The 13,093-nt window shown below is 39.3% G+C and overlaps 1 protein-coding gene across 1 annotated transcript; it reads left to right on the plus strand.

Annotated features, from left to right (window-relative positions):
• Nucleotides 1-374: 374 nt before the first annotated feature.
• On the plus strand, nt 375-3,361 carry LOC114277737 (geraniol 8-hydroxylase). The gene is made up of 2 exons (XM_028219681.2): nt 375-1,623; nt 2,503-3,361. The coding sequence occupies exons 1-2, from the start codon at nt 727-729 to the stop codon at nt 3,106-3,108; spliced, it is 1,503 nt and encodes a 500-aa protein (XP_028075482.2). The 5' UTR covers nt 375-726; the 3' UTR covers nt 3,109-3,361.
• Nucleotides 3,362-13,093: the final 9,732 nt, after the last annotated feature.

Raw genomic sequence — 13,093 nt, forward strand, 5'->3', positions numbered from 1 at the left:
TGATGCTCCATAAAGTTTTGATTGATGGAGAGGAGTAAGTGCTCATAATTTATGTTGGGAGTTAGGGAACAACATGGGGCTAAATAATTAGCAATCGACTTGAAGTATGACCACGTGGTGTTCTGAGAGTATTGAATAATTTTCTTTTTAATTATGACTCGAAAAAAAGAAAAGTTAGGGATCATGAAATTTTTTTCATAATGATCATGAAAGATTTATGATCCTTTGATTATCTTCATTAGTATGTGGTACTTTATTTTAAGTTTAATCTAAAGATCACAAAACTTTCATGATTATTTTCAAAAAAGATTTTTTATAATACTTAGCATTGTTATTCAAAAAAATATAAAATTATCTTATTTTATCGTTAAGTTAGGAGGTGCATATCTTTCCCTAAACAAAAAGATCATCAGAAGTGCAATTTTAGATAAGAATAAAGATTGGACCCGATCCCCCCCCCCCCCCCCCCTTTTTTTTTTTTTTCTTTATAAAGATATAAAGATTTTTATATCTTTTTTTTTTTTTTATCGTTAAGTTAGGAGGTGCACATGATTATTTTCACGTGTAGTGTTTTTTTTTTTTCGTCACGTGTAGTGTTTTTTTTTTTTTGGGTTGAAGTTTGAAGTTCTAAATCACTGCTGTTTAGATAAAGCCAGAGTCAGTACTCCAAAGAGAACGCAAGAAAAATCCCAATCTCCCTGGCTACTCATACCAGCAGGCTCAGAGATGGATATGCTGAACATTCTGCTTGGTGTTTTACTCGCATGGATTTTGATTCAAGCCTTGCTACTAATTTCAAGGGCAACCCAAAGCAGCCCCAACAAGCTTCCACCAGGTCCCAAACCTTTTCCGATCATCGGAAACCTTCTCCACCTCGGCGACAACCCCCACAAGTCCCTCGCCGAGCTCGCCAAAACCTACGGACCCATCATGACCATAAAACTAGGCCAAGTAATCACAGTGATCATTTCTTCACCAACCATGGCTAAGCAAGTCCTTCAAAAGCAAGACGTAGCCTTTTCCAATAGACCCCTCCCAGACTTCACTCATGCCCACAACCACTACCAAGTCTCTGTGGCTTGGCTACCGGTCTCAACCCGGTGGCGAAACCTTCGAAAAATCTGCAATTCCCATATCTTCTCTACTCATAAACTTGATGCCAACCACCACCTACGGCGGCTGAAGGTGGAGCAACTCATTGCAAATGTACGCGAATGTTGCTTAGCAGGTGTTGCAGTAGATATTGGCCGAGCAACGTTTGAAACTTCGCTTAGTTTGTTATCAAACACCATTTTTTCTGTGGATTTGGCTGACTCGAAGTCGAACAAGACTGCAGAAATCAAGGAGATGGTGTGCAGTATGATGGAGGAGGCTGGGAAGCCTAACTTGGCAGATTACTTCCCTGTGTTTAAGAAGATGGATCCACAAGGTATAAGGCGTCGAATGGCTATTCATTATGGGAAGATGATTGAATTGTTTGATTGTATGATCAAGCAAAGATTGGAATTGAAGAAAGTGAATGGATATCTTGAGAGCAATGTTGATATGTTGGATACTCTCCTCAGTGTCAGTGAAGATCATGGTGATGAGATTAACCATACTGGCATCAAGCACTTGTTACTGGTTAGCACTTCCACTTTCTTTTTCTGTCTCAATCTTTTCCTTTGTTCTTGTTCTAGTTTTCATTGATTGAAATAAAGTGCCATAGTATTTTAGTTATCTATCATTCCTGTGAATAATGATGGTAATAATTTTAAGTAAATCCTCACTTTTTTTTTGGCTCAATAATAAAAACATAAATGAAGGCAATTAGTGTTTCGCAGTCCTCTCTAGTATAGTCATAGGAGCCCCTATCCACTAAGGAGTTGGACAAGAGGCTTAGAAGGGCCCAAGGAGATAGGGTAATTGTACACTCGAGATCCATAGATGGCTTCTCCAGACCGACTTGAGACATGACCTACCCTAGCCCCACCGAAGGATAATGACAAGGAACTGCAATGCTACGAAAACAGGGAAAACAGGGAAAACAGGGGACCATCTCCTTAGATGAGAGTCGACAGCGAAAACAGGAGCTTCCAACAGTGGATCTGCCTCCTAGATCAAAGTTCAAAATGAATCAGAGCACGGGAAGCCATTTCCTTATTTGTCTGTCAAGAAGAAGTATGGCGGACTAACTGAAATTTACATCAGTTAATGAAAGAGCCCAATGCAAAAGGAATCCGTGTCCTGTGTATCACCTTATGCAGAAAACAATTTATCTCCTCGGGCGATTGATACCGGGCAGCAATCGGGAAGCATCAGAGAAAAATATTTAGAAAATTATTTAAAAAATTCAATGTGTCTACAACTTATGTGGAGCTTACATCGCACCAAATTTAAATATACCATATAATATTGTATTTTTTGATCAATTTTTAATTACTTTTTCTTAATACTAGTACTTCCAAACATAAAAAGGGTTTTGTGTGTTAATAATTTAGATCGAATAAATCGGTGTAATAGGATCTATTTGCTGCTGGGACTGATACAACTTCAACCACATTGGAATGGGCAATGACAGAGATACTTCACAACCCAAAGATATTATCCAAAGCTCGAGCAGAGCTAGAGCAAACCATCGGCAAAGGCAAACAGGTTGAAGAGTCAGACATCACTCGGTTACCTTACTTGCAAGCTATCATCAAGGAAACTTTTAGGTTACACCCACCAGCTCCATTATTACTTCCTCACAAAGTTGAAACCGATGTGGAAGTATGTGGTTTCACAGTTCCAAAGGGTGCACAAGTGCTAGTGAATGCATGGGCTATTGGCCGTGATCCGAGCATATGGGAGAATCCCAACTTGTTCATGCCAGAGAGGTTTTTAGGTTCACAAGTTGATGTCCGAGGCAAGGATTTTGAGCTCATTCCATTTGGTGCAGGAAGAAGAATATGCCCAGGATTGCCGTTGGCCACAAGGATGGTTCACTTGATGTTGGGTTCGCTGATTAACTCATTTGATTGGAAGCTTGAAGATGGGATTGCACCAGAGGACATGAAAATGGAAGAAAAGTTTGGTTTCACTTTAAAAAGTGCTCAGCCCCTTCATGCTATCCCTTTTTACACGTGAACAATGTTGCTTTCTTGGAGCTTCTTTCTAGTAGAACTAAGATAAATAAATTGGTCATCAATTTGAGCCTAGTTTCTCCGCTAGTTTGTGAAATGTTGTTTGCTTATAAATGAATAAATTGGTCATCAATTATAAATGGTTGGGGTTCGTTGGTATTAGTCGGAAGATGAATTGGTATTTGGTGATGATGTAGCAATATTAGGATATGTATTGGGAATTGAAGCGATGATATAGCAATATTTTTCTTATGATATAGAAGTTTGTTTTTTTTTCTTTTTTTTCTTCTTATTTATTTATTTGTTTTATTTTATTTGGGTGATGATAGAGAACTCTAAAAGTAGAGCTCTAAATTGAGCTCTACTTATGTGGAAAAAAAAAAAAAAAAAAACCAAAACATCCCATCAATGGGTGGACCCCACCCATTAGAGTTCCTTTAGAGCTCTTGTGTTAAAGCTCTCAAATATTTTTGATTTTACTTTTACATATTGACAACTACTCAGATTTGTCCTAACTCTAACAAAACTACTTGTGTGTACAATGGAAGCTCTTGATTGCATATCGGTGGCTATGTTCCAGCCCCATATATAACCTATTGTTCGCATCGGTTTAGGCATGTAAAACTTAGAAACCCAATGTACTATGGAGGTCAAGAACACACACTTTTTCTCACTTGACACATAATAAAATCAAAAATGTTTAAGAGCTCTAAAACAAGAGCTCTAAAGGAGCTCTAATGGATGTGGTCTACTCATTGATGGGATGTTTTGGTCTTCTTCTTTTCTTTTCTTTTCTTTTCTTTTCTTTTTTTTTGTCACATTGCCACATAAGTAGAACTTAATTTAAAGCTTTACTTTTAGAGCTCTCTATCATACCCCTTCCAACATGAATGACTATCAGATTTATAGAACTTGAATGGCGTATGGATTTTAAACATTTTGGCAAGTGTGTAACACCACATGAGATGGGTTATCTCAATTGGATTTTCTTGATGCTCTGCAACAATAGTATTTTTTTTTTATTATTTTTTATTGGAAAAATAAAATTTTATTGATAAAATTAAATAAAAATACATAATCACCAATAAAACATCAATAAGGCAGCTAGAGGGAGAAGAGCATCAAAGTTCTAACAATTGCATCCCAATTAGGTTGGTACCCTAAACAAAGCAAATCAAATGCAAACCCAAAGGTTGACAGCATGGGGGGAGTTGGCAAGGAGCCAAAGGGGAAGAAGGTGATAGAAAAAGGAAAAATAGAGAAACCATACACTGATAAAAGCTACCAAAAAAATAAAAATAAATAAGTCTTGATGAGACAAAAGCACCAATAATGATTGAGACCTTTTTTTTTAAAGATCTCACAACTCTCTTTGGATTTCAACTATTAATGATATGGATTTTATACATGTATGAGTGGATTCTATATATACATCGATAATTGAGATCTAAAGAAAATTGTGAGGGTCTTAGGAAAAAAAAAAAAAAAAGGGTGCCAAACTTTATTGCAAAAGCACTGAGGTACATTGCCATACACTGATAAAAGCTACAAAAAAAAAAAAAAAAAAAAAAAAAAGGTCTTGATAAGACAAAAGCACTGAGGTACATTACGAAGAGGGATATGGCCTTTTCTTAGCTTTGATTTTTCTGACCTGCCTGGTCAATATGGAGGAGAAAATGGTTGATCAAGAAGCCATCAAATCCTGAATTCGACTTGTACCAAAAAGCCACTTGGAGCTTTACTTCATCCATCAGTCTATCCCAATTTACTTGAAGGGTTGTTAAAGATTACACTAGTTCTTGCAATCCAGAGACTCAAGTAGACACCGAGGGAAAAAAAAAGTGATTTCTCCCTACATTTTTGTCTTATTATTGTGATTGTTTAAGTATAAAATTTGAAGTTAAATTAGCTACAAAATAAAAAAATAAAAAACGGGCAGTGGATGAAAAATAAAATAAAATAAAATAAAAAACAGAGGTCTAGCATCTTCTCAAACTATATAATCAATCAAGGTGTCCAAATAATTTCTGCTACAGATGGACTTTCATGTTTATGTACAATTTTAAAACGTGACTGAAAATCTTGGCATGGACGTGCCTCCACAATTATTTGTACTGCTTTCAATTTCTACATATTTCAGTAGAAAACTTCAATTTCGCCTTGCCAACAACATTTTCATTGAAACATTGAAATTATGTTTTATAACCCAATAATTCATCAATGATGTAGACACAGCCATGTCAAATTCACTCTATAATTTTGTCATATCACACCCATAGACTTGAGTTCGGTCAAGAAAATTTATTGTGTGGTAAACTGATTCTAATCCTATTTCAAACCAATCACTATGAAAACTAGGGGTGCAACTCGGGCGGGTTCGGTCGGGTTGGGGGTCTGCCCAAGCCCGACCTGATTTGTATTTGGCAGTGCCCAAGCCCGCCCAAGCCCGACCATGAACCCGAGCATTGCTGCCCAAGCCCGGCCCGAGCTTTGTATTTTGAGCTCGGGTTAGCCCGAATTGCCCGAATTGCCCGAATTGCCCGAGTCCAGAAACCTGTAGGTAGATCTAAGGGTAGACATAAAAGATGCTAATCTAATGGTAGAAGACTAACAAAAAAAAAATAAAAAATAAAAATTAAGACTAACTCTTTTACTTAATAGAAGACTAACCAAAAAAAAAATAAAAAATAAAAATTAAGACTAACTCTTTTACTTAATTTATATATATTATATAATTTATTAAATTATATATATATATTATATATTATATATATATATTATATATATATAATTTATATAATATATTAAATTCAATTCGGGTTCGGGTTGCTCGGGTTGGCCATTGGTTCTGCCCAAGCCCGGCCCGAATTGCAATTCGGGCATCAAAATTTTGCCCAAGCCCGTCCAGATTGCAAGATATAGTTGCCCAAGCCCTAAAAAAACTCGGGCTGGGCTCGGGTTGCTCGGGTTGAGCCCGCCCGAGTTACACCCCTATGAAAAACTAACAGTGCTACACGGAAGCAAGGCCCATACGTGTAGAACTCACATGAGTAAAAAAAAAAAGTCAAAGTATTTGACATCTTTATAATCCGCTAAAAATAGTACTTGAGATTATAAAAAACATATCATGAAATATATTATAAAAAAAATTTATCCTTTGATTAGTATGTGATATTTTATTATATGTATAATTTAAAGATGAAAAATCTTTGATGACATTTTTTTTTTGTAATTTCTAACATTACTCGTATACAAATGCTCTTGAACCACAAGCTAACTCCATGGGTTCCGCTAATCTCATTGTTACTCGAGTATTAAGCCATGTTTGTTTGGGTAGCTATGTGTTTGGGATTGCACTAATAGTCCAATAAAATTATTAATCTAACGTTTGGTTAAAAAATTAAAGTGCGGACTAACAATCTATCCAGATATGGTATCCCACATATAATGGACTATTCAATCCCACATAAAGGGTAGGATATAAATTACGAATCTGGATCCTCCGTCGCCCTTATCTGCAGCCCTTTCCTGTAGCGCCCCAAAACGACGTCGTTTTGGGGCAACTTTTCATGGAAAAAAAAAAAACTCAGAAAGGGGGAAGTGGTGGTGGCGGTTGTGTTTTTGAGTTTGATGCTCTGGCAATTGTTGGAGATGGAGATGGAGTTGGATCTGGATCTCTTCCCACAACATGGGTTTGTTGGTGTAGATTCAATTGTTGATGAAGATGAAGATGGTAATCTAGGGTTTGTTGTGTAGGGTTGAGAACTGTGCTTTGATGATGATCGTTTCTTCTTCTACCTGTGACTGTTGTTGTTGTTGTTGTTGTACTGTAACCTATTGAAATGCCCATATCTTTGTCTTGCCCTCTCAGCTCCATTTTAATTCTCTTCCTTAAAACACACTAAAACCCTTTGATCCCTTCAACTTTCTCTTTCCTCTATTTTAATCTCTTCTTAGATCATCATCATCATCATAACCTTGAAGAGTCTCTCTTTTCTGAACCCAAAGCTAATCTTAAGAACAAACAACAATCAATCAAATAATCAACTGGGTAATCTAGGATTTTTAATTTGTGTTCTCTTTTTTCTTTTGATTTAGACTGTGTGGATGCTAATGCTACACCCATAAACACAGAATCAAGAGGAAACAGAGAGATGAAGACCAGGAAAAAAAAAAGAAGAAAAAAACGAAGGAGAGGGAGAGAAAGAAAGCTAAGAACAGAGTCAATTTGTCAAAGCATCAAACATCTTGATGAAATTGATCAAATTTCAAACCCACCCAAAATTTCATCATGTGTTCTCTTTTTGCTTCAAATATCCTATGTTCATCCTGTGTTCTTGGGTTTCTTTTTTTTTTCGCTTCATCTTTTTTTTTACCTACCCAAAATTTCAAACCCAAGAACTAAAATCAAGCCCAAGAACACAGAATAATTTCATCATCATCATCATCACCAAGAACTAAAATCAAGCCCAAGAACACAGAACTAGAATCAAGCCCGATTGGTTTTGAACTCGAGAAGTGATCGGACTTCGTCGGAGGAAGAAGAAGAAATAGGAATGGGAGCATAGGAAGGGAAGGTGGGTAGAGGCGGCGATGGCGGGGAGGTGGTAATGCCGTCTCAAACCTACCCCACCTCCTTTCTGAGTTCTGTGTTATGTTTTTTTTTTTTTTCTTCCCTGAAAAGTTGTCCCAAAATGACGTCGTTTTGGGGCGCTACAGGGAAGGGCTGCAAATAAGGGCGATAGAGGATCCGGATTCAGAGAGTAAGTCAAAGTCTGGACTAACTTATCAAATGACCATAATAGAGGTATTATAGTCAATATACTGGATATCCCATGTCTTGTCATGTCCTATCAATTACAACCCCTTTAAACAAATATTGAATTGGATAATATTTTGTTAATCCCTCCTTATAATCCTAACTCAATCAGAAATCTAAAGAGATTCGTAGTCCTAGGACTATTAGTCATGGAAATACTAATCCAACTTAATCCAGTTCATCTAAACAAACATGGCCTAAATTTCTCAAATTAACAATTCTTCAAGGCTCCGTTTGTTTTGGGAGACAGAGTAGGGATTGGAATTGACATGAAGGTGAAACCTACTAATATTGTGTTTGTTTTGGGAGATGGAGAGGAGATTCATAATCCCCTTCGGATTAGGATGAGTCTTGGGGAGGGGATTAGAATGGAGGCTTGGGACTTGGTATTAGAAAATAGTCCGCCAGACTTTTTTTTTTTTTACATGTTGGGATTTGTTTTTGGAGCATTAATGTTTAATTTTTTATATTTTTTGTTAAGTAAAAATCATAGTTTTATTTGTTTTATTTAATTTTAATTTATTTTTTACATGTTGGACATTATTTTTGAACAATAATGTTTAATATTTTTATATTTTTTGCTTATTTTATTATTTTATATTTATTTTATATAAAAATAATTTAATAATTTCTATACCAACAATTATCATTATAAGAAATTGAGAGAGAGAGATTGAGAGAGCAAATATTAGCTCTGTGTTTATGATGTATATTGCAACCAAATGGAACCTCCATTATATAGGAGATGTTTTACAAGACAAAATGATGAACAAAGGAAATATACAAATGAAAAGCCACCGAAAGATAGCTGAAAGCAAAAGGAAAAGAAGGTGTCTATCTGTGCTAGGCTAGCAACAACTATCTACAGATTAATATAGTATTAACATCCCCCCTCAAACTCAAGGAGGACAAACATCAACCAACTTGAGTTTGGAGACAAGGTCAACGAAGCGGCCAGGAGAATGAGCTTTGGTGAAGATATCAGCAGGTTGATCAATAGAAGAGAACGGATGGAGATGGACAGTACCATGAGTAACGTGTTGCCGAATAAAATGGCAGTCAATCTCAATGTTCTTGGTGCGATCATGAAAAACATCATTGTGAGCAATTTGAAGAGCACTGTGATTGTCACAAAAGAGGGCAGTAGCGCCAGAGGGAGTAACACCCATGTCAGCAAGAAGCCAACGAAGCCAGAGAAGCTCCTGAGTAGTATCAGCAAGAGCACGGTATTCGGCTTCGGTACTAGAACGAGCAGTAAGAGATTGTTTCTTACTGCGCCAAGAAATAAGAGAATCACCCAGAAAAAAGCAAAACCCAGTAGTAGAGCGACGGTCAGTAGGATCGCCAGCCCAATCAGCATCAGAGAAAGCACGAAGCTGGAGAGAGGAGAGGGCGGAATAATGAAGACCATGAAACATGGTGCCTTTGAGATAGCGAATGATACGAATTAATGCAGCATAATGTGTGGTACGAGGAGCTGACATAAACTGGCTGACAATATGGACGGCATAGGCAATATCATGACGAGTAACAGTGAGATAGACAAGACTGCCAACCAGCTGACGATATAGAGTAGCATCAGAGAGAAGAATGCCATCAAGAGGTGTAAGACGACTCTGAGGCTCCAGGGGAGTTGAGGCAGTCTTGCAATCGGTAAGACCAGCACGGGTGAGAAAATTAGATGTGTACTTAGCCTGAGAGAGAAAAGAACCCGTGGAATCATGGAAGATTTCAAGACCCAAGAAATAGCTGAGAGGACCAAGGTCTTTCATCTCGAAATGATGGCTAAGAAATTGTTTAAGATGAAGAATACCATTGACATCATCACCGGTGATAATCATATCATCCACATAAAGAAGAAGCAAGGTGGTCCCTTGAGCAGTTTTGCGGATAAAAAGTGCAGTATCATAAGAGCTGGAGGTGAAACCACAGTCATGAATAGTAGAGCTGAACTTGGCAAACCAAGCGCGGGGAGCTTGTTTGAGACCATATAAAGCACGTTGAAGTTTGCAGACTTTATGAGGTGGATAAGTAGACCCAGGGGGAGGTTGCATGTAGACCTCCTCAAGAAGAACACCATTAAGAAAGGCATTTTTCACATCCATTTGATAAAGATCCCAGTGTCGGGTAGTAGCAACTGCAATGAGGCTGCGAACAGAGGTGAGACGAGCAACAGGAGCAAAGGTCTCCTCATAGTCAATACCATATTCTTGATTGAAGCCTTTAGCAACAATGCGAGCTTTATAGCGCTCAATAGAGCCATCAGAACAGGTTTTGATTTTGTATACCCATTTACAGCCAATGGCAGTCTTGCCAGGAGGAAAATCAACAATGTCCCAAGTGTGAGTTTTGTCTAAAGCCTGTAATTCATCAGTCATAGCTTGCTGCCAAAGAGGATTAGAGCGAGCCTCCCGATAGGAGGTGGGTTCATAAGTAGAAAAAGCAGTAGAACCAACAATAAAGTCACGAAGACGAGTAGAAGGTTGGATTACCCGGTGTGGTCGAGCAGGAGGAGGAGGAGCCAGAGGAAGAGACTCAACAGGGGGTGAGGAGTCCGAGGGAGCAAGATCAGGACCATCAGAGCTGGAAGGTGCTTGAGAAAGACCAGTAGGCAAGGCAATCTCAAGAGAGTCAGGCATGGGCAGTGGAGGAAGCTCATCAGAAAACAGATTTGCAGAAGGGTTAGTAAAACACAGAGAGGGTGAGGGAACGGATAAACGGAATTGAGAGAGGGAGGAAAACATTGTGTGTTCCCAAAAGACCACATGACGAGAGATACGGAGACGCTGGGAGAGAGGATCCCAACAGCGATACCCTTTATGTTCAATACCATACCCCAAGAAGCAACAAAGGCGAGAACGAGGTTCAAGTTTGGTACGTTCATGAGGTTGGAGAAGAATAAAACAGGCAGAGCCAAAAACCCTAAGGGTGTCGTAAGGGGGACGGGTGCCATGTAAACGCTCATATGGAGTGTGATTATGAATGACCGGTGTAGGGATACAATTGATAGTGTAAGCAGCAGTGAGAGCGGCTTCACCCCAAAAATTTTCTGGACAAGAGGAAGGGAGAAGGAGGGCTCGAGTAGTGTCAAGTAGATGCCGATGTTTTCGTTCAGCACGGCCATTTTGTTGGGACGTACCTGGACAGGAACGATGAGGTTGAGTACCATGACTCCTAAGGAAGGAAAGAAAGTCAAAATCTTTATATTCCATGGCATTGTCAGAGCGAAAAATCTTGATAGTTTTAGAAAATTGGGTTTTAACCATTGCAGCAAAATTGTAATAAAGTTGTTTGAGTTCAGAGCGATTTTTCATAAGAAACAACCATGTAAAACGAGAAAAATCATCTATAAAAACAACAAAATAACGTGCGCCTCCCATAGTAGGAGTATGAGAGGGTCCCCAAATATCAGAATGAATGAGATCAAAGGGCGCAAGAGAAACAGAATCACTTTTATTAAACGACAAAGCAGGTTGTTTTGCAAGTTGACAGGACACACAATTGAAAGCATCAGAACTTACAGTACCCAAATGACCACTAGAAATTAAAGACTTCAAACGACCAACAGAAAGATGGCCCAAACGATAGTGCCAAAGCTGAAAATGAGATAAAGGAGGAGCAGTGGTAGCAGTGGTAGGAGCAGTGATTTGAGAGGAATCCGGAACATGAAGATGGATAAGTTCGTAGAGACGTCCTTGCTTACGGCCTATCCCAAGAGTTTGCCTGGTCCGAGGGTCCTGCACCAAACAACCAGTATGGGAAAAGGTAACAGTTAGACCATGCTCACATAATTGACTAATGGAGATAAGATTTAAAGTGAGAGCAGGCATAAGATATACATGGGATAAAGATAAGTGAGAGGTTGAAACAGACCCAACATGACTTACAGACAGAAGAGACCCATCAGCAGTATGGATAGAAGGAACAGGAGGAGTCGAAGAGAGAGGAGTAAAAATAGTAGGATCAAAGGTCATGTGATTACAACAAGTGGAGTCAAAGTACCAGGAAGTGTTACCTGCGGTGGTAGACAAAGCAGTAGATGGAGGAGTACCGGAATGCTGCCAAAAATGTTGAAACATGGCTTCAACATCGGTATGAGAGAAGACCGGAGTGGAAGGATCTACAGGGACAGAAGAAGGTGAATCTTCGGAGGCGGCAGCAGCAGTGCGTGGAGCAGGCATGTTTTTAAATGGAGTCCCAGAACGGTGAGAGTTGCTGCGGGAAAAATTCCCGGTGGAAGGACCATGGCGAGAGGCACGGGTAGGATTGCGGAAGCAATCTTGTTGGAGATGACCGGGGCCAGTCTTGTTGCAAAATCGACAAAGACAAACGGGACAATGAACTAGAAGATGAGTTGATGGAAGATTGCGGTTGTGACAATAGTTGTAGGTAGTGGACCGTTGTGGTGAAGGAGAACTCCGAATCTAGGGAGTAGCAAGAACAGAGTCCACGGGGTGTGGATGGAGAGTACCAAACCTGGTTTCCTCGGATAGGAGTTCAGAAACGGCTTGCTCAAGAGTGGGTAAAGGAGTGCGATGTAGGAGAGATGCGCGGACGGGCTCAAAACGAGGAGTGAGAGCCATGAGAAACTGAACCAAGCGCTGTTGGTCACGGTAGGTAGTAAAACAAGGCAGCATCCTCAGTATGAGGCCATGGAGGCTCAGAAAGAGCGAGTTGATCCCAAACATAATACATTTGGGAGAGGAAATCATTAATAGTCTGAGTGTTTTCTTGGCGCATACGGTGAAGATGACTCAGAAGCTGATATTGGTGAGCAAGACCGGTAGTCTGATAGCGTTCTTGCAAAAAATCCCAGATGGCCTTGGCTGGAGAGGAAGTAGACTAAAGTTGGAACCTACCAAACTGAAGGCTGATGGATGTAATAGAAGTATTGCGAAGCCAGGTGATGATCTGATAGTTTTTACTATCCCAATCTTCAAGTCGGTCGATATATTTGGCAGCGGCGTCCGTGGCAGCGGATTCCGTGGTTGCTGGGACTGGTTTGCACACATCCCCAGTAATGATACGCCAAAGTTTCTTGCCTTTGAGGAAGCCAGACATGGCTTGTGCCCAAAGGACATAATTAGTCCCGTCAAGAATAACGGAAATAGGGTGATTAGAGGAATCCGGGCGATCCATGAGGGAAAAATAGCACAATGCAGGTAGAATC

Source organism: Camellia sinensis, chromosome 9, assembly GCF_055761805.1.
Source record: "Camellia sinensis isolate YWXY chromosome 9, ASM5576180v1, whole genome shotgun sequence".
Lineage (NCBI taxonomy): Eukaryota > Viridiplantae > Streptophyta > Magnoliopsida > Ericales > Theaceae > Camellia > Camellia sinensis.